The sequence below is a fragment of the Balearica regulorum genome, chromosome 1 (assembly GCF_011004875.1).
Source record: "Balearica regulorum gibbericeps isolate bBalReg1 chromosome 1, bBalReg1.pri, whole genome shotgun sequence".
NCBI classification, from domain to species: Eukaryota; Metazoa; Chordata; class Aves; order Gruiformes; family Gruidae; genus Balearica; species Balearica regulorum.
In genome coordinates this window covers 101458143-101483580 of record NC_046184.1, presented here as the reverse complement: position 1 = coordinate 101483580, position 25438 = coordinate 101458143, and the positions used below count along the sequence as shown (strand labels likewise).

Below are 25438 nucleotides of genomic sequence, written 5' to 3'. Positions count from 1 at the left end.
TCAAGTCCCACAGCCCCTCACAGTTCTGCCCTATACACTCCAGTGCTTCTACCCATAGTGACTTTCCTGTAGAACAAAACACCCAAGATGACCTGACAAAATCCTTGCTGGCATTCATACTTCTGATGCTGCAGAAAAGAGTGTTTAGATAGAAGTGAATTCAAATGGAGGAAAAAAGGCAGGCAAAAGATGACTTCATGCACAGAAACAGATGTTCTGAAAGAGGGCAAGAGAGAGACTCCACTCTAAAAATGCCAACAATATATACCACCAGATAAGCAGAATTCTGTCTAAATGAGTGGTATTCAGGTTTCCCAGCAGGTATTCACTGGCCTTTATCTATTTAGATACAAAGCATGCATGCTATCTTTTTTAAGAAAAAGGAGAACCACCTTAGTGGCAGGCTACCTATGAGACAGTCTCAGGCTCCCGCGGCAGAGGCTACTGAAGCAGAGCCAGATCTTCGCAAGCTCCCACCAACCATCCAAGCTACACTCAGTGTATGAACCTACTGTCTCCAAAGAATGCCACAGGAGAACAAGAACACAGGTAGCCATACTTGCTCCATTTTGCACATCTGTAGAGAGCAAGTGTCCAAACCCAGCACGACTTACCTATACACACTACTGCCTCTGAGGAAGTACTAGAGATCTGGTTTAAACAGGGTAAATCTAACACTCAGAAGCAAATTTTATATCAAATTACAGTAGAGCGGGTACATCCAATTGCCTGTGAGGAATTTAGAGGTCTTGCCAGACAGGAACAATCATCAGAGTATTTCTTGTCATAATCTGGTGGCATACATCCAGGACTACATGGAGGTCTTAAAGGTAGGGCATTAATTACTACAAGTTAAAAATCTCCTTGGCTATATGTATTGAAAGCAATCATCAATTCACGAGCCTTTCAAACTTATAATGTGCGTATAAACAACAATTGATGGGGAGGTGCAGAGGGAAGTGGTGATGTTAAATAGCACTGAGAAGCACTCAAATAGGTGTGAAGGCCAAAGTTCTTTGCTCACCCACACAAACAGAACAGTCAAGAAGAGGACAGACAGGGCTGTCCCCTTGACAGCCTCCATGTGTGTGTGTCAGCCACAGCCGATATGCATCTGGCTGCTTTGTATCAGAAACCGAGCGCACTCATCCTTGTTTGGGGAGCGACCTTGTTGGTCAGAGTGCCACCCAGTACTTGCTGCTATTTTTCTCAGGCCAACAGACGTATGTTCACTCAACTGAAGCAAAACCAGTAATTCATTTTACACAGGCCCAGCAAAAGGTAGACGCAAGGCTGCATTCATATCCACACACTCAAAAGCAGAAAGCTCTAGCTTCACATTACCAAACTCCCTGCAACTAGCTGTCCTCCACCATCAATTCACAGCATGGGCCCTTATATCAGGTATCTTTGTCCTCCGACAATCAGCACAAGGCTTCAAGCCCAAAGATGTCCATCATATTAACCCTGTCAATATGAGAGTTTGACACCTAAGCAAGGAGGTAGAGGGAAAGAATATCTAACCTACAATGAGTCTTCTCAATGGGTCTTCAATACGTTTAATGCACACAGGTCCTAAGGAGGTCCAGCACATGTCATTGTGTTGTGGTTTAACTCCAGCTGGCAACTAAGCACCACGCAGCAGCCGCTCACTCGCTCCCCCCGGTGGAATGGGGGACAGAATCAGAAGAGTCAAAGTGAGAAAACTCATGGGTTGAGATAAAGACAGGTTGATAGGTAAAGCAAAAGCCACACACACAAGCAAAGCAAGACAAGGAATTAATTCATTACTTCTCATCAGCAGGCAGGTGTTCAGCCATCTCCAGGAAAGCAGGGCTCCATCATGCATAACAGTTACTTGGGAAGACAAATGCCATCACTCCGAACATTGCCAACACCCTCTCTTCCTTCCTCTTCCTCCAGCCCCTTACATGCTGAGCATGACATCATGTGGTATGGAATATCCCTTTGGTCAGCTGGAGTCAGCTGTCCTGGCTGTGTCCCCTCCTGACTTCTTGTGCACCCCCAGCCAACTGGCTGGTGGGGTGGTGTGAGAAGCAAAGACCTTGGCTTTGTGTAAGCACTGCTCAGCAGTAAGGAAAACATGTCTATGTAACAAAAACATCTCTATATTATCAACACTGTTTTCAGCACAAATCCAAAACATAGCCCCATACTAGCTACTATGAAGAAAGTTAACTTTATCTCAGCTGAAACCAGGACACATTACTAGATCTTCTATGAGCCCCCTCTCCTCACACTCAGGTACCCAAGCACCACTTTGTTCTTTTTACCCCTCCTCCTGTGCACCCAAGGTCAAAAAAGACCTTACATCACCAGGCCAAGATGAAAAAAATCATCACCATGAAGTAAGTGCTTTTCATCACTATGCCATTCACAGAATCCGCAGCTTGGGCCCTTGCCTCCTCCCTGACAAAACCCCCAAACACTTCCCACCCCCATGCACAGGCTGCTCTTCTTCAAGGCTCGCCCTGCAGCTCCATGATTGATCACCTCCCCAAACAGCTTCTCTGAACACATTGTCTCAGTTCAAGTGGCAGTCACAGGATGCCTCACATTACCAGCCTCCTCTGAGGTGGAAACCTCAGTTGTAGGGCTTTAATTCCAAGAAACATCTGTGTACTTATGACAGTCATTTGACCAAATTCCCCCTTTGGACTGCAAGCAAGATCCTACAGCAAGAAGGCAACCCTGACACTGGAGGATTATAGCTGACCCCAGACTGTCACTCATGTGAGAACAGTATTCACGCTGGACTTTGGCCAAATCCACACATGCAAAGTGAGTTCACACCCCAATGCACCAATACCGGAAGTGTGACAAAAGAAGAAAATACAGAAGAAAGAGAAGCCAGCAAGTTACTTTGATGGCATATGAATGTTCCATGAAAGCAGTATAAAGGGACTAGTGTCTTATTCTGGGTAGGAATTGTTAAAGCAAGGAAAGGACCCACCTTACAAGTCTGGGTACAGAATGCCCAGTGCATCTGCCCTGCATCCATCTGCAGGTTACCTATTCGCGCATCTGGGCAAAAACTAGTGTCTCTCTGCAGCTTCAGACAGGAAGAAAAATCTCTCTATATACATACAACCCAAAAGCTGACTGCTCACACCAAGAGGGTCAGTGACAAATACTTTAAATCACCTTAAACAGCTCCTTTCTAAGTAGCTTTGGCCTATCTCCGCTGATCATTATGGGTTTATGAGGCAAAGTCTGGAACAGGCACACTCCCTGCACCCTCTGGTCATGAGCAGGAACATGAGTACCATCTGAAGTCTCATTTGTTCTTTGGCTATTTTGGAGGGACATCCCTACCCAGTAACTCTATTCACAGTACTGCAGTCTCCCCCTCGTCCCTCCCTTTCAGACTCAAGAGGCAGACACCAGCATCAATTCAGATGCCACAGCATACCCTGCAGCAACATGCATCGCGCTTCAGTCCTTGTTTTAAACTCTGCAGGAGTCTACAATTAGATATTCCATTTACCTGCCAGTGGTGAGCAGAAAACTTTGCTTAGAAAACTAGGGTATTTCAAGATTTGCTTGCAGACCTTTGAAAAACTTGTGGGTTTTTACCGAGGCTGATTTTTGGTGATAACTGCCCCAACACCACCATCTCATGCAGACACACCTCTAACATATTCTTCCATCTTAAACGAGCTATTCCCCCACCTCCCTTTCTCTCTGGGAAGTGTGTCCTGCTACAGTACTCTCTTCATCTTCCTTCCCCCACCTCTAATTTCTAGCAACAGCCACACTTCTGCGTCCATTGACTCCTGGCTATATATGCTATTTTCTCAACTTTTTTTTTTTTTTTTAAATAAAGCAAACCACAAACCTAGGTATGTCAGCAGCTTTGCAACTATTGACAAGTGCCTATCAATACAGTTGCCAGCAACCAGGGTTTAGTCAATAGCTTTAGTGTCCATATAACCCTGCTTTGTGATAGACATGAAAGACCCAGGCTTACTTTGCTACCTCCCACCTCCAGACAATCACAGAGTGATTTTGTCTCTGATAAGCTGTCACGGTCTTTCTTTTCTCACTGATGAAGCCTGCTCCAAGCACTTAAACTCTCTAAGCCAAAAGGTACAACATGCCTTGTCTAAAACCAAACCCTGAGATCAAAGGGAAACAAGGTTGATGCAATAGACTTATTACTTTACATTAATTTAAATCTCCGTATGAACTGAATGTGAACAAGCACGCTCTACATACAACATAAAGGCTCTTTACATAGACATAAATGCCATTCACTGACACCACCTCCCAATACACAGTACATTACCAGGCTTCTAAAGAACATAACACTTCTTTTGGGAGATGGTGGAGGTTGTAACATCGGGGTAAATACTACGGGTGGTGCTCTGAAAGCACAAAATAGTTTGTGGCAATGGCAAAAGACAAAGGAAGACACATCACCTCTCCCACCTTCTAGAACTCAGAAGAGGATTAGAGTACAGACAGAAAGACTAACACCTCGCTGCTTATTCTAACAGCTTCCATTAACAAATAATTGCTTATTTTCACCTCAGTATTACTTGCTGTATTCAAACATAAATGAATGGGGGGGAAAAAGGGCATTGAAACTTAAATGATTATTCACAAATCATGTGAATTCTGAATTTTTCTCAGAATTATTATGTTTGGTACACTGAAAATTTAGGAAGCGTCCTCTATTAGTTCAGCATCTGTTCCGTATTTAGAAGCTATTCTTTGCAAATGCAGGGGTCACACAGATTTTGAAGCAGCTCCTGCCAATTCTCTTTTGCAGGGCAGATTTAATACCAAATTCCACTGCCACAGGATTCACTGTGTAATAATGAAGGGTAGTGTGTCAATAGATGAAACTGAACACATCAATAAGAAGCTGGCAGAGGTCCCCGTGGATGCCTCTCCTGCAACAATCATTTTAATGCGTGTAGGAGAACAATGCCATTACAGCCTGCTCAAAGATTCCCCACAGCCACATTGCATCAAAGACAGACTGAAACACGATGCTAAATCTCTGCAGTTGGAGCTAACAGTGGAACATGGACGGAAAATAAAGTCCTGTACATTGGCAATTATTCTTTTTAAGATCAACAAACCCAAGCAGAGGTAGCTTTTGTCAGAACTGGACTTGCTAACCAACATGACCCCCAGTAATGGTTCCACCAAACTCTTTTTAATGGCTACTGATATGGCAAGAAAAGTGTGACTCAAGCAACATGAAAGCACGCAAATTGCAGTCATGAAGCAAGCACTAAAGTAGCATAGCTAAACCACATCTTGAAGAAAGTCAGTAGAAAGGCAAGTCCAGACTAATCAAGCCTGTTAAACAGAAAGAGTGGCATAAGTTCTTTACTTTGCAACTATAGCAGCAGGAGTTGTTTTACTGCCAGCATGAAGTAAAAGACAATGGGGGACACCTGGAAAAAAGCCTGAGAGAAGAACCAAAGCCAGAGAACAGAAGTTAAAAACCACACAAACTTTACATTGATTTTTTTTTTTTAAAAAAAGCCACGTATAAGAAAGATGACAGCACACTTTGTGTGCTACAAGTAGCAGACTCTCACAGCAGATACCATCAGTGATCCACACAGACCAGCGTGTCACTCCAGCATCGGCCAATTTGGCAGAAGGGGGAGAGAGGAGAAAAAAAAAAAAAAGAAAAGAAAAAAAGAAAAGGACTTCAAAACACGTTTACAGAAGTCTGAAACTGGAATAAAAAGGAGGCTTCTACTTCTCCACCCCCCACTTCCAGCTGTAATCCTTTGACACCTTAAAAGCAATGACAGAGTGCTTTCTCTAGGGACCTGAAACTAATTCCCTGCCGAGCATTTACAAACTGATGCTTTTCCAAGTCTTATAATGTGGCCAAATTTGGACATTTTTCATAAGAATAGCAAAACCCACATTCTTGATGCAAAGTTAACTCTCCAGCCAAATTTCCAGCTCTTGCTCTAAAGCACAGAGGTGCTAGAACTTCTCAGCTTAGCAGCTGAGATTATTATTTGTTCAAGAGTGAGGCAGGAGAATTGGCCAGAAGATGCGAGAATTAAAAAGAAAAAAAATAGCTACTTCTCACTGCTCCCTCCCCAAGTGTAACAGTTGGAAATACTGGAGGTTTTTTTTTGGGGGGGTGGGGGGGGTGTAAGGGGAGTGTATTTCCTAGAAAAAAGTGTCAACCTGTAGTAGACAGCCAGCCCAGAAAATTTCAGCATGAATGCCTAAAGTCTTGCAGAATAATAAACAATTTAAGAGCCCATTTTGTTATGGCCCGCATAACAAAAAGTATCAAGCAGATATACTACAGGCATTGCTGGCAGCCCTGCCTATCAGCAGCTGTGACAGCTTGCCTGGGAGCTCCAGTCTTTAATTAGTTCTCATTCCTGAAGTTCACAATTAATTCCAAAAGCCATCCTCAGATCCTTTTTTAAAGGAAATCCTGTCCAGGACTTGGTGTCTTACTCACTTGCCTATTCTTCCCATAGCTCAGCTAACAGTTCAGATCCTTCAGAGCATCCATGCAAATTCCATCTGGCCATAGAGATTATCACTAGTCAAATACTTCAGCAATTCTTCATATTTCTGCAGCAGTATTTTGCCATTGCTGCATACAAAAGATATTGTTCTCCAAGCTGCTGCTTCTTCAGACCCTGTCACATAAGACATTCTCTGCAACTTGCCTCATCTAGTGTAATGAAAAGGAGCACTGACTGCAACACTACCACAAGTTTCAAGCAGTCCCCATGGCAATTACATCAACTCAAATCTACCAGCATTACCACACTGCTTTATAACTTTACAAGACTCAAAAGCATTTAGCAACACTGGTTCTACCTTCTATCTAGCTCGCTTTAAACTTAGTCAGAATGCCGTAGTTAAAGATGATAACGGTTTCCACTGGAAAGCCAGCTTTGAAACCTCTTCCAACTCCAGAGGGAAAAAAAAATATCCTTTTTTCTGTCTCAGACTTCAGTTAGAAGAAAACAGTTATGCTTTACAATTATGAAAGCTTACATGTAAATGAATAAGCCAGTTTCTGATATGAAACTCAAAAAACTAAGAAACTTTTTAAAAGTTCCATAACTTCTGTCTTGCTTCTTACCTTATTTTAGATATGCTGATGATCTGGAACACCGTTATTCAAGGCTTTTCGCATCTGAGCGGCTATTTTTCAGATCATCCTATCCCAAAAACAGTTTGGTCTGAAACTGATTTTATACCTTTCCCCTTGCAAAACCTAATGCATAAGGTGTCTTAAAAGTTTATCTCATTATTTTTAAAGCCCTTCTCAGCGAGTATTCAAGCCTTGGAAGAAAGCTACATTTTGAGGTTTTCTAAAGAATCAACTGATAAAAAACTGGACAATTGGAGAACTTAATATCTCATTGATACAAGCTGATTCCTTCTTTAGGGCAGGAGATACTAACAACCCAGACAAAAACTGCTTATGTTACAGTCTCTCCCTGTCTTGTTTGATCTGGTTTTGGGGCACCTTGTTCACATTAGGAACTAGGGTCATGCAGGAAATTGCTTATTATTCTTGGACAGAAATTCAAACGTTTGTATCCCTATACAATTTTCCCTTACAGGTCTCTAGAAAAGACTTTACCACTTACTACTGCAGATCTTCTAAGAAAGCAGAACATCTAGCAGGGGCCTGGGAAGTAACTGCAACATCCCCAATAAAACTCAAAAGCAAAGTATTAAAAAAAGATATTTTTCTTTGCATTATGATATAGATTCTTATTTTATATTCCACCTAATATCTCTTTCAAAACTACTAGAGACCTTGACAGACCCTGACATAACCCCTTCTTTGACCCAGCTCATGTTAGTAATGTTTTCCTCAAGTTCTTTCCAACTTAACTTTCAAGCGATTGATTTCTATACATAATCAGAAAGAATTCACATTTTCAGATAATGTGTCCATTTCCCTTCCTTCTAAAATACAGAACTCCACACAAAGAAATATATCAGTGAAAGGCATCTAAAACCAGACAACCGAAATGTTCACTTTCTAAAAGTATCTTACCAAGATATATAACCATTTCCCTACTGTTTTGTGGGTAAGTAAGTGTTTGACAAGGATGATGGAGACTGGAAAAAAAACCAAAAACAAACCAACAACAAAACCCAACCACATAAAAACAAATCAACCCATAGGTTTATTAGATGTGAAAGCTGAAATCTCAAATGTCCCTGAACGTTTGTTTCTATAGCTAGATGGATGGATATATATATTATTTCTTAAGTCCATTCCCCTCTAATCAAGCATGTGGCTGCATTTTTAAATGACCCCTACTGCTTACTTCAAATCTTGTTCAGGCAGGTTTATACCTCAGTTCAGGGATTAGAGCCAAATACAACAGAGGCTACCTAAAGAGAGCAAGCTGTTGCTACTTTGAAATGTAGCAATCGACAAACCTGGAGAACAAGGTCAAAGAATTTCAGAAAAAGCACCCAGACTCCCTAAAAAGGAGCCCTGAACAGGAACCTACAAAGATACAAGAGAGCAAAAAAAACAGTGACTAAGCTATCATTTGCTAACCAAAAAGAACACAGAATGTAAAGGAAAAAACACTCAGTACACTGCTTACCCTTTGATTGCCACATCTTTCCATAGCCTACATGCTAAGAAAATACATCAGTGTGGCAAAACCACACGGAAAGCGCTTCCTCCTCAGCAACACCATCTGCCCTTCAGTGCCTCACCAACCCAGTTCAAGGCTCACTATGTGCTTCTACTGCCTTAGCAGTCTGTGACTGCTAAGACCAGGACAGGCTTGTCCGTATTTCGCCTTTGTGAGCCTTTTTAACCGCCTCTAAAGCTACAAGAGAGATAGGCACGCCTAGCCGTCAGCGTCTCCTTTTTCTGAGTATCAGTGAGGATATGAGCCTGCCTTCTTCCAACGGCAGGCAGGCAAAGGCCACCAGCACCAGCCCTAGGCTCGCCTGAGGTGAGCAGGCACCAGTAAGGGAAGAGCAAGCAGATTCCACTCTAATACACCTTGAACGCTCTGTGGGATATCATCCTTACGTTGCCTCCCTGCCCTAAACCTTGGGGCTCTCCCATTTTCTAATGCTTTCACTTCAGCTGCAAATGCAGAGAAAGATTAAAGCACACTTTTCCTTGAAGTTCATGATCACAATAACTTACACTAATTACCAAAAGCTTTCTATTGCAGAGCTTGAATTAAACGTTGATTCAAATGACTAATTGTTGTAGCTTCTGAGGAAAAGAAAGAAAAAACCTCACACAATAAAGAATTCGAGATACGAGTTGTAAGAAACAACTCTATTCATGTATACACAAGGCTCCTGGGGATCTGGCATGCTGGAACTGACTTTCATCATAGCAGACAGTGAGTGTCACAATGGTAGTAAGAAAAAGGCCATTTCTGGGAAACCCATCCTCAAGCCCCATAACACTCAAACAAAACCCAGTTTTCTTCAGATACACTGAAATTCTTACTTTGAATCCCAAACAAGAACCAGACAAAAAAAAAAATAAATCCAGGAGCTGCAAGGCTTACTGTTTACAGTCTGAGCCCTGGTAACCACCAGATACCTATTTTATTTTTTCGATGTCTTGTCCTAGGATGGATGTTTAGGTTTCCAGAGAATTGCACAGGTTAAGCAGACTGACTGCAGAATGAAATCACACATAAACCAAGCAATGGCAGTGCAAAATATCCTCAATGCTGCCCTCTCTTTTCAGGATCTAACCACACCAGAGAAGGGAAGAAAAGAGAGAGACTAGATCAAGTATTAATCTCAGGATCCACAATCTCCTAACTAGGCAGATTGTACTGGATCCAGGAGAAAGGATGAGAAAACATTCTTAATTGTCACAGCTAAATAATTCAGCCATTTGCATCCTTTTGCTGGTTTATTTCGTAAAGATCTGAACAAAACAATCAAGTCTAAGTACACAAAAGGGATGAACTCTTCTATGCTTCAACTCCTTCCCTCCACCTTCCTTATACAAGAAGTCCTCAACACCTGCAGCACATTAGTTAACAAAAGCCCCAACCTGTCTCTCTAATACAGAGCTGCTAGAAAACACATGTTCACAGAAGCATACTTTTCCCATCCAGAGCATGAGGAACACCACCTTCCCAACCCCTTAACATTGGAATATCTCATAGAAGCTACCAAGTAATGGTATCAGAAGATAGGGACACCACAACACACACAAGTAAGACTGAAAAGTTCAGAGTATTTTTTTTTTCCTGCACACAGAAGCACTTTCAATTTTAACAGCACCATTCCAATTAAAAAAAAAAAAAAAAAACCCAAAAGGCAACTCAGAACATCCAGACAAACCACATCATGAACAGCGGCCAGATATCTGTGCATGCACATTTTAAGTTCTTCTAATTATTTTGTCTGGAATTAAGAAGGAAACAACTTTCCTGTTGCATGTCATCCTTAATAATTTTCACTTTTTGCTGCATGACCTTGAGTATCTGAGAGTCCTGATTTTCTGCTTGTCCTACTAAACCATTCTCTCGAAAAAATTTATTCCTTTCTGTTTCAAAACAAAAACGCTAAAGGTGTTCTTTCCAGTTCTTCACTGTTTCCCCAGCTGGCAGAATGCCTATATAAAACAGATGACTAACCTCAGCTGCAAGTAAGAGAAAGCACAGTGGACACCTTTGTGTGGTAGTATCTTGACTTGTAGATAGACAGCCCTCTGCCCCGACTGCCTCAATGCCTGCAAGCAGTCTCAGGAAAGTGACTGGGACAAGCCCAGGTTTAGGAAGCTAACTTTTCAACTCTTAACTATCTGCTCTGGACCTGGATATGAAAGATCCAACAGCTAAACCATGACGAAAGTGCTCTGGCAGACTTTAAAAAAAGAATTAGTCATAGCAATGTCAAAAGTACAAGAACAAACTAAATCAGCAAACAGAGTTTTGTTTAAAGAAAAGCATTGCAGCGTAAGGTTGGGGCAGTGTTTAGTTACTTGCTCCTTCCACCCCAAATCTGGAAAAGGCTCCCACTTACTACCTGCAATTAGTCAAGAACTGAACCAAGAACTGCATGTAGTAATTTGTGAGGCATGCTTACTCACCAGCACCTAAAGTACTTTGGACTGCACAGAGCTGACAGAGAACAACTGCTTAAATACTATGCATAACTATCTTACCTGAACAATCTTGTTCTCAAGTTACACTCGCTGCTACTTCAGCAACACTGTTAAGCAACAATGCTGCAAGTCCAATGTTGAAGAGAAAAAAAAAAAAAAAGAAAAAAGGCAAAAAACCTCAAAACCCACCACCCACCCTTTTGTGTAGTTCTTGCCACAGTCTTTATTTCCGCACACTGCCTGCCTGGCATTGACACCGGTAAGGAACAATGCCACACGTTAAGCTAACGACAGCTACACAATTATGTGAACACGGTATAAAACACCACCTATACTATTATTTCTTAGGAGAAGAACTTCACGGCAGAGGCACCAAATCCCGGGAGCCAGGAGGGGAGGGCGCAGGAGAGGTATCACTTCCCCCACGCCACCTGAGCGCCTGGAGAACCCGGGTTTCTGCTGCCGGGGTGCAGGGTGTGGGGGCTCCTCCTGCAGTCCCCCTCGTGGAACAGGCAGGAGAAGGATCACCTCACAGGCCCTGGAACGAGTCACTTCACGCTCTGCGAGGTGAAACTTCACCGCCCTTACCTTCGGGCGGCCACAGCCCATGGTCGTGTAACAGCAACTACGGCTACCCCGTCACGTTACCCCGGCCGGCGCACCGCGGGACGCCGGCCGCCTGCGGAAATCCCTCTCGCCGGGGATCCACGCCAGACAGCACCCCCAACACCCCATCTCTACTCTGAGAAGGCCCCTTAAAGTTTCGGGGAGATCCCCGGCAGCAATCCGTGCCCCGGCCCTTGGAGAGAGCAGCGGGGGCCGGGAGGGCTGCGGAGCCGTTAGGGCTGCGCCGGCCGTTAACGCCCGCGGGCGGGCCGGGAGAAGACGAAGGCGGCGACAGCCCGGCCAGCCGGGGACGGCACAGCCCGGCGGGCAGGCGGCGCTGCCTGGCCCCCCGCCGCCCTTCGGAGGGCAGCGCCCCGGCTAGGCTCCGCCGTGCCTCAGGCGAGCAAGACACGGCGGGCGGTTCCTCCCCGCCAAGGGGCCCGCTCCCACGGGCCCGGCCCTCCCTTGCTACCTGCGGGCGAGGTGGCAGAGCCCAGACTAGCCTAGTCCAGCCCGGCCCGGATCCCCCCGGCCGCCCTCCCCGCTCGCGCACCCCCCAGCTCACCGAACAGGAGGAGGAGGAGGAGAGGCAGGCAGGACGTCCTCTCCCCGCGGTGCCCCATGCTGGCAGGGCTGCACGGGTCCCTCTCCCTACGCGAGGCGGATCAGCAGCGCACACGCTCGCCTCGCCCTGGGGCCGGCGGCAGCGCGGTCCTCGGCCGGCCGGCCGCTTGCTCGCCTCCCGCTGCCCTGCGAGCACACGAAGCCGCCCGCCCGCCCCGACCAGCCGCGCCGCGCGGCGCAGCCAACCACAGAGACAAACTTTCCCCAGCGCCCGCCCCTGCGCGCCCCCGCCCGCAGGTAGCGGGGGCGGTGCGGGGGTCCAGCCCGGCCCCCACCCCCTTAAAGGGGAGGAGAGCGGGCGTTACTGCCCCGTCCGCCGCCGGCCGCGGGGTGGGGATCACCTCGTCGAGCGGGACTGCGCGGAGGCCGGGGCTGCCCCAGGCCTCCTGGGGCTGCCCCGCACACGTGGCCCGGGCAAGCCCCGGTGCCCGGGCGGGGAGGGGGTTCGCCGGGGCGGGGGGGTCCCCGGCGCGGGGAACACCGCTACCGGCAGCGGCCGCCCCCCGGGGAACGGCCGTTGGGCCCTGCGGGCGCGCGGGGCCGTCGTGGCGCCGCTTTTGCCCCGGCTGCGGGACCCTCCGCCACCGTGTGGTGGGTCTGCTCGCTGTCCTTGCACACTCGGGTTCCCCCAGCGTGGGGGTCGGCTGAGGCCCCTTTTCCTCAAGGTGCACCGGAGACACTCCGGTGCAAGGTTCCTGCATGTAGAACCACCCCACAAGAGGTGTGGAGGGCTCACTCCCACCTCTGTCCCCACACACAAAACCCAGCCGGGGGGCTGCCTGTTGGTCCGTGTCCAACCCTGTGCACGGAAGCTCCCTCACACCTGGTCCCACTGCCCTAACTGCAGGGTCCACTCATGTCCCCATCCGTGCATACATAGTCTCATAAACCACTGCCCGGTGGGCCCACTCGTGTCCCCTGCCTGCAGGCCTGCCTGTGCTCCTGCCCGCTCCCCGGGTCAGGAGAGGGAGAGCAGGGGCTGATCCCAGCCAGGGGAGCGGGAACACCCTCTGCCCCAGGTGGTGCCTGGACAGGGCCGCTCCTCCCTGCCGATGCCAGGCAGCCACCCCACAAGCAGTGCTGCCCTGTTCTGGGACTGGGTTTCTTTTCCCCTGCCTGCGTTCCCGCTTAACTCAATAAGGGGCTGCTGCCATACGACATTCATGCCACCACTCTGCCGCCTTTCTTCCCGGCCTACTTACAGAGATTTTTGTTTGCTTGGGGATTTAATTTCCTGTTTGTTTGCAAAAACAAAGAACTGAGGAGCTGGCCCGCTCTCTAGTAACTCGGACAGTTATCTGCTGTTTTCAGTCCCATTGCCACATTGGCTGTAAAATCAGTGCTTTCCTTGTGTGCATTTTGCTGTTTGCTGCCCAGGCTACCTGATTTTCTGTTGGTTGGTGGAGCCCGATCCATGTTACGCGTTTCTCTATGTGGGGAACCTCCGGAACCTATGCACGGTTTTATGCTGCTGCTCCCACACAAAATGGCTGGCTTAAGCTTTATTCTAGCATCTCCAGCGCACCTTGGTCTTGAGCATGCCTTGGCTTGGGCGAGGTTGTTTGCTCTCGCTAGCAGGAAGTGTGTGCTGTGTTCCTAACTAAGCATGATTATCAGACTGGATTTTAGGTCAGACTTTGTTGTTCATTCTGTAATGTTTTACAGCAGAGAGGGTATTGCCTGATAAGAATGAAACAAGACCTTCCTAAAATTGATGAGAACTTTCACCCTACAACCACAATTACCGAGCTCCTGCACACAGTAGATCTCCTTGCAGAGCTGCAGCCGCGAGGCGCCTGGGGGACATTTAGTCCTGTCCACGCTGAAGTTCTCCAAGCTCCCAAACCGCAAATGAGTCTGAATCCACAAGCGTGACTGAGAAAGGGCTGCCCAAACAAAACAAGACTGTCTTCATCTATGTTTACAATACCCTCGTATGCCTGTTTGTTCTTGCTGCCTGTTTCCGTTCATTCTGCTCTACCTCCTCCTTTGGCCAGCATTCAAACACATTTTTTCTTCACTGGAAAATATCATTTCTGTAAACCAAGATATGTCCCTTACGTCAAATTCAGAAAACAGGTTAGAAGATCTCTCACCCTTACTCACCAGCTTCCATCATGCTGGTTAAACTGCTGATCCTTCATCAAACTCAGTCCTGAAAATATATCCCCTCGTGCCTCTTAAGCCTTGAGCAGTGATCCTGATACGTACACATGGATGTAGTCATGGATGCAAAGTTTACTATATGCACAAGGCCCCTGATTTTGCAGGAGCCCCTGTCCCCGTTTGCTCTGTGCTTCCTATTTCCTGTGTGCTGTTGCTAGATGAGGATCACTGATCTGGGACCTGAATTACAGTGCTGAAAAGTTACAGCAGTGACTTGATGATTTTCATTATGTCCTTGGAAACATTTTCCTTATGACTGTCCAGTTTGGAACTCCCTATTGCCCTTTCTGTAACTGCCAGGTACCAGCATCTACTTCACCACTGCTATGCACTGCTACACTGGTGGAAAGAATAGGTAAAAAAGCCCTGCTATCCTGAGCTCTGGTGTGTGGCATTCTCAACAAGTGTCATACCTCACTCTTCTACTCTGTCTTTAGTAAGCTTTCCCTCCCATAGGGTCAGATTTCCAGACAGAAGGGGCCACTGTAACCCATTAATCGGACCCATATACACAAAACCATAGATTTTTTTTCCCAGCACCTGGATCAAAGTGAGTTTGAAAGACAACACATCTTGTCTTAAAGACTCCAAGTAATGGCAAGTGCCTTACTCAACCTACTAATTTATTCCAATGTTTAATTATCCTTGCTGCTAGGAAATTGCTTCTTTCAAGGTTGAATTTGTCTAACTTCAACTTTGAGACATCAGAACTTGTTACGCCTTTGTCGACAAAACTGCACATCCGTCCCATTTTCATGGATAAGTAACTATACGTGGTGCTCCTATCACCTCTCCTCACTAAACTGAATAGCTTGTTTTCTTTGAAGCCTCACATTGTAAGGTTCAGTTTCAACTCCTGCAGCATTTTTCAGACTCTGCAATATTTCTAAGTGCTTTTTGACTCGCAGGCACCCACCCTGGATACAATGTCATTGTGGTCTATACACACATGCTATGCACAGAGTAAAAATAATTTCTCAGTTTTTGTTTGGTTTTTCCCCTTCTCACCTGTCTAAAAGTGGAATTAGACCGTTAACTGCCTACGTTGCACAAAAAGCTTGTGGAGTCCATTACCCATGTTGAATCCCCAAGTCTCTTTCTGCATCTGTGTTTTCCAAGAGAGCATCTTTATCCTGCCATTCATTACTGATGTTCTTCCTTCCTCACTACACGGCCTTGCGGCAGGGTATGTTAAAATACATTTCGTAATGTTGTGACAATTTAAGCAGGCATTTGAGATCCATCATTGAATTTGAGAACCGTTACTCTGAGGCTGATAAATCGCCTGCATAGATGACAGAAAGGGCAGGCCTGAAGCTGACCGCTGTGTTAGTCTACCTTCTCTTTCAAAGCCTGTTTCTTCTCTTTTTTGTGTGTCCTACTTTCAATGGATTGTTACATGTATGTGATTATGTCATTTTTTCCCCTTGCCAATTCCATTTTGTATAGTTCAGCTATGAGACCCAGGCTGAGTCAAAAGCTTTCTCCAAGTACAAAGTCGAGACAAATACCTTCCTCTGTTTTTGTGCTTTCCCCATGTTTATTTATGAGATGCAGAGTAAATATGTGGTCAGTTGTTTGTTTCTCAGGAAGGCATCCCATTTGACTTTCAGTGTTCAGCATGTTGTTGTTTTGAGTGGATACCATTCATTTATTGATGATGTTCATACCTAGATTTCTGCATAATGCATAGGCGGAAGGCATCTCTTATTTGGGGGTAACTAGATTAGCCAGCAGAATCTCAGGGAAGGATCAAGATTGAAGTGTTATATTAAACACATTATTACACATGCGCATATGTGCATGAACGTGAACATACACCAATCCTAAAGAAACCCGCATGAAACCACTCCCTACTTGCACCACTCCTCCAACTTGCTAGCTTTTGCAAAGTTTCTCTCTTGACAAGCATGGATAAACAACTCTTGTTCTCCTCACCTTGTTGCCTGAGCAGCAGAGGACAAAAGCAAGATGACAGCGCAGCAGACCCACATACAGCATGGAGTGCAAGGGTAAACAGCATTCACAAGTCCGTCTCCTACCAACAGCAGAAGGACCCATCCTGACGAGGACCCAGCACCCTGTTTAGGGGCAGAGGCTGCAAAAGTGCTGCTGACATGCAGTGCAGTTTTCTGGCTGCAAACCTTACGCAGGGGAGAAATGTTTTGGTCCCATTGCCTTAGCTAGGTGAGGCCCCTTGCTCCTGGTGCGTGGCAGCCATTAGCTCTCCACAACAGAAGACAGGGATAGGCAGGCAGGCAGATAAGGCCATGCTCAGCTCCGTCAGCAATACGACAGCCAGTAAGGGCAGGAAGGGGACTGTCAGCAGCTTCCAAACTGCTTACGTGAGAACCCCGGGGAAAGGGAACCACAGCGCGAATGTTGTCCTGGAGACATCTACATGGGGATGTGTTGTCTCGTGTCTTGGCTACTCATTAAAGACCCTTTTCTCGAGAGCTGGGGACGTTATCCCCAGCATGCTGGCCAAATTCCACATTGCTTGATTTCATTCTGCCTCTAGGTTCCCTTTGTGTTTGGAGCGGGCACAATACTCATCTTCATTTCCTCTCCTCAACTCATGTTAAATTTTGCCTTGCTCTATTAAACAGCTTGCATGTTCCAGCCAAGGGGCTGCCACATCACAGTTGTGGATGACGTGAGCCCTACGCCCTCGAAGCTGTACGGTCGGTTTTGTGAAATGCTTCTGAGCGTAACTGGATGGAAAATATATGCCCCCTTGTCATTCCTCTCTCAGTACTTGAACAAAAATATGGGCAATGGCAGAGAGCTCACAAAGAACTGTGAAAAACTCGGCTTACCCATTATGTATTATGCATTAAAACCTGTCTCTATTGAGCTGTCCAAGATAAAGTCCTACTGGCATTTGATCAAAAGAGTAGGAAATTACCTTGATTTGTCCTGGCTAGAGCTGGCTGCCTCATGTAAAAAAGTATTTCTGAATAAATTATTTGCAGATTGATGGGGAAAAAGTGAGTAATTTATTTGATAAATATTGTTCAGCTGGCTACTGAGCTAATCAAGTCATGAGAAAAAAATATTGGTGAATGATTTATTTGAAAATCTAGTCGAAATCTGACAGGCGAAAATGGTCAAACAAACTACTTGCCACTATTATTCAGATGTCAGTAGACCTAGACAGTGTTCATACACTGGTAAAGCACACCCCGATGCTTCAAGCCATGGCCCTAAGAAAGGTATTGAAATATGAACTCAAATCTTCAAATCTACACTCACCTTCTCCTTAAAAAAGATTCTCCTCAACCACAGTCCAAAAGATACGTATCAATGAGCATAGAACAGATACTGCATTTGCAGTTATTTATTCTTATTTATTACAAAGACACTCTAGAAACTATCTTGCCTGATATAACAGCAATGAAAATTGAGTACCTTTTACTCCTCTACTGCCTCCCTTCAGTGGATCTCTAAGCACTTTACAAATTTCAATGGGTTTAATGTTACAGCTGTTCTGTGAGGCAGGAAAGCATAATGAAATCCAGGGAAAGTAGGAAGCACACACCGCGTGCTACAGGTTTTTTTACATCATAAACCCTCACACTTCATGAGCATTTTTAGACTAGAGTCCTTTCAAAAGAGCACATCATTTAAAGACTGACTACATTTTTCAAATCTGGCTGCCTGAAATTTGGTTCCTAACTACTTAAGCACTCAAACAGCTGCTTTATATTACATGCTGCGCTCTTGTTGAATTAGATGGAATTTTTGAGCACTAAACACATGAGGAGAAAACCCCATGTATAGTGATATTTCCATGCATATGTACAGATTTAGCAGTGTATCTCTAGATGCTTGCCTGCGTGATGGTCTACAGGTTAGAGCCATAATAACTAGGAAACCAGCAGGTTGCAGAGACCTGTCTGTGGCTGTGGGCTACACATCCATGTCACTGACACCACATGAGCAAACCACACGCAGTAAAGTTATCCAACCTGTTATGCAATAAATGAGACATCCTCCTACTTCATGCCTCTCTTTTGCGCTTCCAGCTGCAGGGCTGCAGTCCCTCCGTTGCTTTTTGGTTGAAATTGTGAATGCTTACTATCCCATATGAGGGGCTGCACTTCAAAGCACTGGATAGGTATTAAAGATTTGGTGTTAGATGTTATAGCAGCTCCCACTGTGGTATGAACAGTAAGGATAAAATCAACACCCTATTCAAACTATTGGACATTTTCTTGTCAACGTCAGTGCAAACAGGATTTGATCTCTAGTACGAAATTGAGCACCAGCAACCAAAAAATTAATGAACAGAAAGTACATGCTGAGGCAGTATATGACAAAATTATCACCCAACAACTTGCTGTCTGAAGTCCTACAGAAGTGAATAATTAAAGAACCGATCTAAAAGATACATATTTTTATGTAAGGAAGACTGAATATCAAATTAAAGATCTGCTGTCAGCTTAAACACAAATAAACTATAAATCCAGAAATAAATATTTGTCTGATTGCTGTTGATCATTAGAGGCAGTTTAAAATCCAGATTTACTCGGCATGAGTTTTGTTCTCTTTCCCACTGGCATGTTTCCTCTCTTGAACTAAGAAAAATCAAAAGGAATCAATTTTGCTTTCAGGTTTTCTCTCTTTCTGCGTTATGACTGCAAAAATCATAGGGGAGGATATTGCTCTGTTTTGAAGGAACAGTTTTCATTAAAAACAGAGAAGGAAAACAATAGAAACATTTCTGTTGGCATTTGTTTGTTTTTATATGGATTCTCCTAGGCAAAATTGAAGTCAGGAGGGAGAAGACAGTCTCTGCTCTTAACATGAGCAGGTACAATTCTCGCCCTGCTCCAAATTCATGCTCTTGATACAGTCCAGTTACACTCAATTTTGGGAGTTTGCTTTTTTTCACTAAGGTTGATCTGACCTTACCTCTTCTTTGTGTTTTTTACCTGTGGGACTGCTGTCTTCCCACATCAGAACCAGGCTCAAATCCTTTTCTGACCTTGATTGCAATGAGTAGGACATCCACGCAATGAGGATAAATCAGATTAAATCAGAAGTATTAACAACGCGTTTCTCTGTCAAGTCCCAGAACCTCACATATTGTTACCTTCTACTACACAAGGTGCATAACCCAACTTTGACTTTAGGCTATTCTGAGACACAGAAATTACAGTAACAAGAAGCCAGGAGAAACAAGAAGCCTGTGCAAGACTGAAATGCTACACGTAATGTACCCTGAGCTGTCACCTATTATCCTGAGTTGATTTAAAATAATCTATAATCCAGAGATGAGAAGTGAGCACCATAGGATGAGGGAAATCCTTCTCATATAGCAAGACAGTGCTGTCACTATACTGAACCATGAAAGAAGAAACATGCTGTCTCTTCAAGGGAAGACTTCTTATTTCTTGAACACTGCAGCTAAAAGAATCTTTTTGAGTGCATTTACATTAACAGGAGTTAATTAAGAGATTAGGCTGGGGCTGGTGATCATGACCCTGTCTGACAATCTGGGCACGCTCTTTATTAACGAAAGCCTAGAAACAGGAAAGTATGGTATAAGCTAGTGCAGCCACTGCATCCCAAGCAGCAGAGATCTCAGTCTAAAGGAGGATCCAGAAGTCAGTTTTCTGGGGGTTTTCCCTCCCCCTGATGGGAATGGAGGAGATGATATGAAGAGAGTTTTGTGTTCTCAGAGAAAAATTAGAGAAAGTCAGTGAAGTCCTGTGTGTATGTTTTTCAGGTTCATTTCTAACTTGCAGTGCCAAGCAAAGAGATTAGAGATGCAAAATATATGCAAAATAAAACCAACATAAAAGTTCAATGACAACTGGCAAACTGAAACCTCTGCTTTTAGCAGAGTTCCAGAAACAAACTCTGAGAGCTTGATGCACAAATAATAAAGGAGAGCGAAGCAACCTGTGTACTTATTTTATTTCCAATCCTTTTGGCATCATAATAGTCCAGCATCTCCTGCCTATTGCAATTCGCTGTCTTCTTCCCTCTGTTTTGTTTTCACATCAGATGACCAGCTAACTAGCTACTGAGCCAGCAGAGGGAAAAAAAAAAAAAAAAAAAAGGGTCAAAAACTGCAGATGTCTCAGTGTTTGTGCCCAGGGGACATCAGATAACAAGCTGTTACAGCCTGTCTGCAAATCCACTGGTTGGCTTGTTATTCTTGAGTGTCTACATAAGGCCTCATTGATTCTACTTTGGCACTCTGCTCTTGACCCTGCCGTGTTTTGAGCGTATTTGCGGTACAAAAGGGTCATCAGCTCATCCAGCACTTCTGTGAGTCTTGGATAATGGTCAGGGAAGCAACTTAGACGCTAACTTCTCAGAGAAGCTGTACCGCACCCCCGACCTTCAGACGAGCCATCGGCTGGGGACTCCTGTTGTCTGCTAGGACACTGCTCCATACATCTGTGCCTTTGCAAATTTTGCATCCTTGAGGATGTTCACTTTTAGAAGGTGCTCCTGTGCTGGCAACACAGGGAATGTGCCTGCTGACCATGTGGTTTGCCAGGACAGCCAGAAAAATCCCAACATCATGAGGTAAACTACAGCACAAAGTCTCCTTGCCTACTCTGTGATGGCAGGGACTGCAAGCAAGGAAACACATTCAGATTCAAATCACGATATATAAAAGTCTTACTAATTTAGACCCAAGAGACTTCAGAAGAGGGCAGATTTTGGCTTTCTGTGAGAAAGCAGTGTCTGCATATAAAGTCACTGGAAAATGTCCAATAAGGCTACATATACTGTCCCCCTCAAAATACACTTCTGTGACTGGGGAGTAGTTGCTATTATTCATGAACTGCATGTCTTATAGCAGAATAAGAAGGTTTGGTAAAACCAGCATGGATAAATACTATTAGCATTGTTTTAAAGAGACCTCCGATCCAGCCTTTCCACAGATGAGTGAGCAAATCTGGGCAGGTCTGCACGGGGGCTCTGCCTATTTTCTTTATACCTTAGGAAATCAGCATTTCTCAACTGGTGGAAGGGATGAGAGCCTGAGCATTCCCCACCACTCAGCCTTCCCATGGGCTTTCAGACCAGCTCTTCACCCACCACCATGGCAGCAATGCTGTGGAGCGATGTCTCATGAGAGCAAGGCAACCCAAGAGCGAGGGGGATTGAAGAGCGGGGAAGGACTACTGCGAAAGAAAGTGTCACGGCATTTCCAGAGCTTGTCATGGAGGATCAGGGCAGCTGGGTAGCCTTGGAGACAGAAATTGAAGGTGTGTTACGGGGATTTACATGCTGGTTTTGGAAGCCCTGTTTCAATTTAAGATGATTAGCAATATCTGTGAAGGCCCTCAGGAAACTGACTCCTTTACATTTTTATAAAGGCATCAGACAAGACATAGCCCCTTTCTTTTAGCAGGAATTCCCTAGCCAGTGGCTGGAGAAATGTGTTGCTTTTCTCCTTGCTGAGACTAGGCAGCTGCTGTGCTCAGTAGATTATAACCCAGGCTGCATGGGAAGATTTGATTTAAGGCAAGCCTGGCTGATGACTCTCTGCATGTAAAACTTCCAAACAAGGAGGAGGGAGCAGCTGCAATTACAGTTTTCAATTGGGAAGTGAGAAAATAGATATAATTTCCATTTCTACAGCAATGTGAATAATTATCAAAAAGAAAATGGTTGACTGGCAGCTAGAAGCCTTGCTCCTACTACCTAGAGCAATGGGCCAGTAACAGCAGCACAGATGAAATGCCTGGATGGAGGGGTCCACTTCTAAATGTCAAATCTCTTTTCCCCATTCTCATGTTTGATTTTCATTCACACTTACTTGGAATTTACTTTTTTTTCCTCAAGAAAACACTATTTTACAAGGTGTCCTGGTTTCAGCTGAGAGGATTGATTTTTCTTCATAGTAGCTAGTGTGGTGATATGTTTTGGATTTGTGGTGGAGACAGCATTGATAATATAGAGATGTTTTTGTTCTATGGACTTATTGTTGAGCAGTGTTTACACGAGGCCAAGGCCTTTTCTGCTTCTCGCACTGCCCTGCCAGCGGGATGGCTGGGGGTGCACAAGAAGTTGGGAGGAGACACAGACAGGACAGGTGACCCAAACTGACCAAAGGGGTATTCCATACTATATGACGTCATGCTCAGTTTATAAGGAGCTTGGAGGAAGAGGGGGGGGGGGCGGCGGCATTCGGAGCAATGGCGTTTGTCTTCCCAAGTACCCGTTACGCGTGATGGAGCCCTGCTTTCCTGGGGATGGCTGAACACCTGCCTGCCCATGGGAAGTGGTGAATGAATTCCTTGTTTTGCTTTGCTTGTGCGCACGGCTTTTGCTTTACCTATTAAACTGTCTTTATCTCAACCCACGAGTTTTCTCACTTTAACTCTTCTGATTCTCTTTCCCATCCCGATGGGGGGAGTGAACGAGCGGCTGCGTGGGGCTCAGCTGCCGGCTGGGGTAAAACCACGACACAAGGTTTGCATGTGAATATCTCTTCTGTGATTCCATGTTGCCTCTGCTTACATCTCAACAGCCGATCAAACAAGACTGCAAGCCATTCAGGCACTAAGCCTCTATAAAACCCTGCATCCATTTCTAGATTAAAAGCAACAATGTTAATTCTCAAGAACATTTGAAAACCAGCCATATTTAGCAGGTGATGGGCACTCCCTGTGAAGCTGCTTTCACACAGAGCTAGTTTTCTGGTGCCATCTCAGACAGGGACTCCTAGCAAATTTCATATAGCTGGAGACTGACAAATCCATGGCATCCTTCTGATGTGTTAATATAATGCCAAGCCAATTCTGAAGTCATCTTCTGGTGTATGAATCTGGACTTATTTATCTGAACGTCGCCAACGCTTCTGCTGCCACCTAAAAGAAGGTTGTGCCTCTGGTGACGGACACCAGCTCAGCTGAGCTACCTGAATGCTGCAGAACGAGAAGTCCAGTGGTGCTCAGCTGGTCTAACTGAAAATCCACTGAAATCCACTTAGCTACCAACACTGAAAATCCACAGGATCTGAATTAGAATGATCAAGCAATCATCAACTTTAAAACGTCAGCACAATCTGCTACTGAGCCCACAGGCTCTCAGAAATAATGAGAATTAAAGAAAAAAAACCCTCTTCAGAAAGGAAGGTCTCACTGATATCGTACATAGCAGGTAATGCCTTTTGCATTTCTTGTTGAGTTTCTGTTGCTGGTCTTCTCTGACTGCTCCCATCAGTACATGTTGGAGCACATCTCATGCCTATTCAAACAAGCAGAAGAGGATGTCTCATCTTTCACTTTCTCCTTCCTACATGCTGCAGGGAATTACTGCTTTTCTCTTCTCCATTCTGCTTCTCATGTGGAGAGAGTAATTTTTAATTTTTTATTGCAGTAAAAATAATACAAAGCTTCATGAATGAAGCTGGCAAAATACAGAATAGGGCTTTACTCTTCATGCACAAAGATAAAATGGTAACATAATATTTAATCAGGGAGTGAAAGAAAGAGAAGTGAGTTCATTAACTTTTCCCTTGAGTGAAAACTCCTGTTTTCATTCTTCTTTTATTTTTATTCAAATAATTTGCAAGAGAACACCATCCGTATGCAAATGCGTATGTGTTCTCAGAATACAGCTTTTTTTTATATAGACGATCATGAACTCACTCCAATAAAGGGAAAGAGTCAGGATTTTTCCATAGAAATAATTGGCCAGGCAGCTAGCAGTAAAAGCTCTGTTAACCTCCAATTATCTCGTCCACATTCCTCAGAACTTGTATACTTCAGTGGACATTGTTTTACAGCACTGGACATCACAGATCCAAATTGCTTTTACCCGGGTATAATTTTTTCCCCCTGCCCGCTAGGGACAGCAGGAGAGGAAGAAGCAGCTTACGCATTTAATTCTCCATGCAGCAAGATTCATGGTCTTGAGGTCTTTGGAGGCTCCATATCGGCCCTGTGAAGATCCATGTCTTCACTTCTGGATGCCAACAGGAGCTTTGGATTTTGCCTGGAGTGCGCTTGGAGGCAAGGCTGCCCATGACACAGAAGGACAGGGGAAGGGCAAACATGCTTTGATGTTGAATGATGGGCAAACATAATTCAAAAGACGACATTTGAATTGTGCCCTCATGCACCAGAGGCCTGGAAATGAGAATGTGATTCGTTTTACAACCAGGGGCCAACGACAGGGGAAAGGCGCAGGGTGACAGCTTCCAGCCATGGTTTGGGGGAACTCTGAGCCTTGACACGATTGCTCACCTCTACCCCCTCAACCTGTTTAACAACCACCAGTTACTGGCTTCCTGACTCGGATCAAGCATCAGCTCTGACTCTCGTTAGGCATCCTCATTATGGGGAGAAACACTCTTGTCGAGCAGGCACCCCAGGTAAAAAAAGGCGCGCAAGAAAGAACAGCGAGGTTTAGCAACAGGAGTGCCCGTTCAGAGGCTCTGATCTGGACCATCCCACTGAGTTCCACCCCAAACAGCTTCCCCAGATGCACTGTGATGGCAGCACGCTCCAGCCCTAAAGCACGGAGCACGACGACAGTACCGAAATAACTCCAGAGTTAATATGTCCTGAAGGTATGCTACTTTTAGAGGAGCCTGCGTTGCATCTCTTCCAAATGATCCTCTTATGGGTGTTACCTCCAGATACACCCACTTGGAAAGCAGTTTGGTTAAGCAAAAGTTTTTAAAGAGATGCAAAACTGATCATTAAAATAACCTAAGCAATTCCCACACCCCCTCTGTGACATAAAAAACATACTTGTCTCCCATCACCTGGACCTGTTACTTCTGGATTCTTCCTCCTGTTGTTTCCTTTTAGATAAGCACGTTATCAGAAACCTCTAATTTATGAGGAGCAGACGAAAAACAGGAGAGCCAGTCCCTTCCTTGAAGACGTTACTTCTGTCAGATTAGTATGTGAAAAACAGCCAGGAACTTCTCAATGAATCTTTCTGGAATATTTC

The 25438-nt window shown here is 45.0% G+C and overlaps 1 protein-coding gene across 1 annotated transcript in view; it reads right to left on the bottom strand.

Annotated features, from left to right (window-relative positions):
- The window catches only part of PTGFRN (prostaglandin F2 receptor inhibitor), a 71550-nt gene extending 59059 nt beyond the window's left edge, over window positions 1–12491 (bottom strand). Inside the window, exon 1 of the mRNA XM_075768892.1 lies at window positions 12276–12491. Coding sequence (XP_075625007.1) covers window positions 12276–12333 — 58 coding nt within the window. The 5' untranslated portion in view covers window positions 12334–12491. The remainder of the gene's footprint in view (window positions 1–12275) is intronic.
- Between the last annotated feature and the right edge of the window lie 12947 nt (window positions 12492–25438).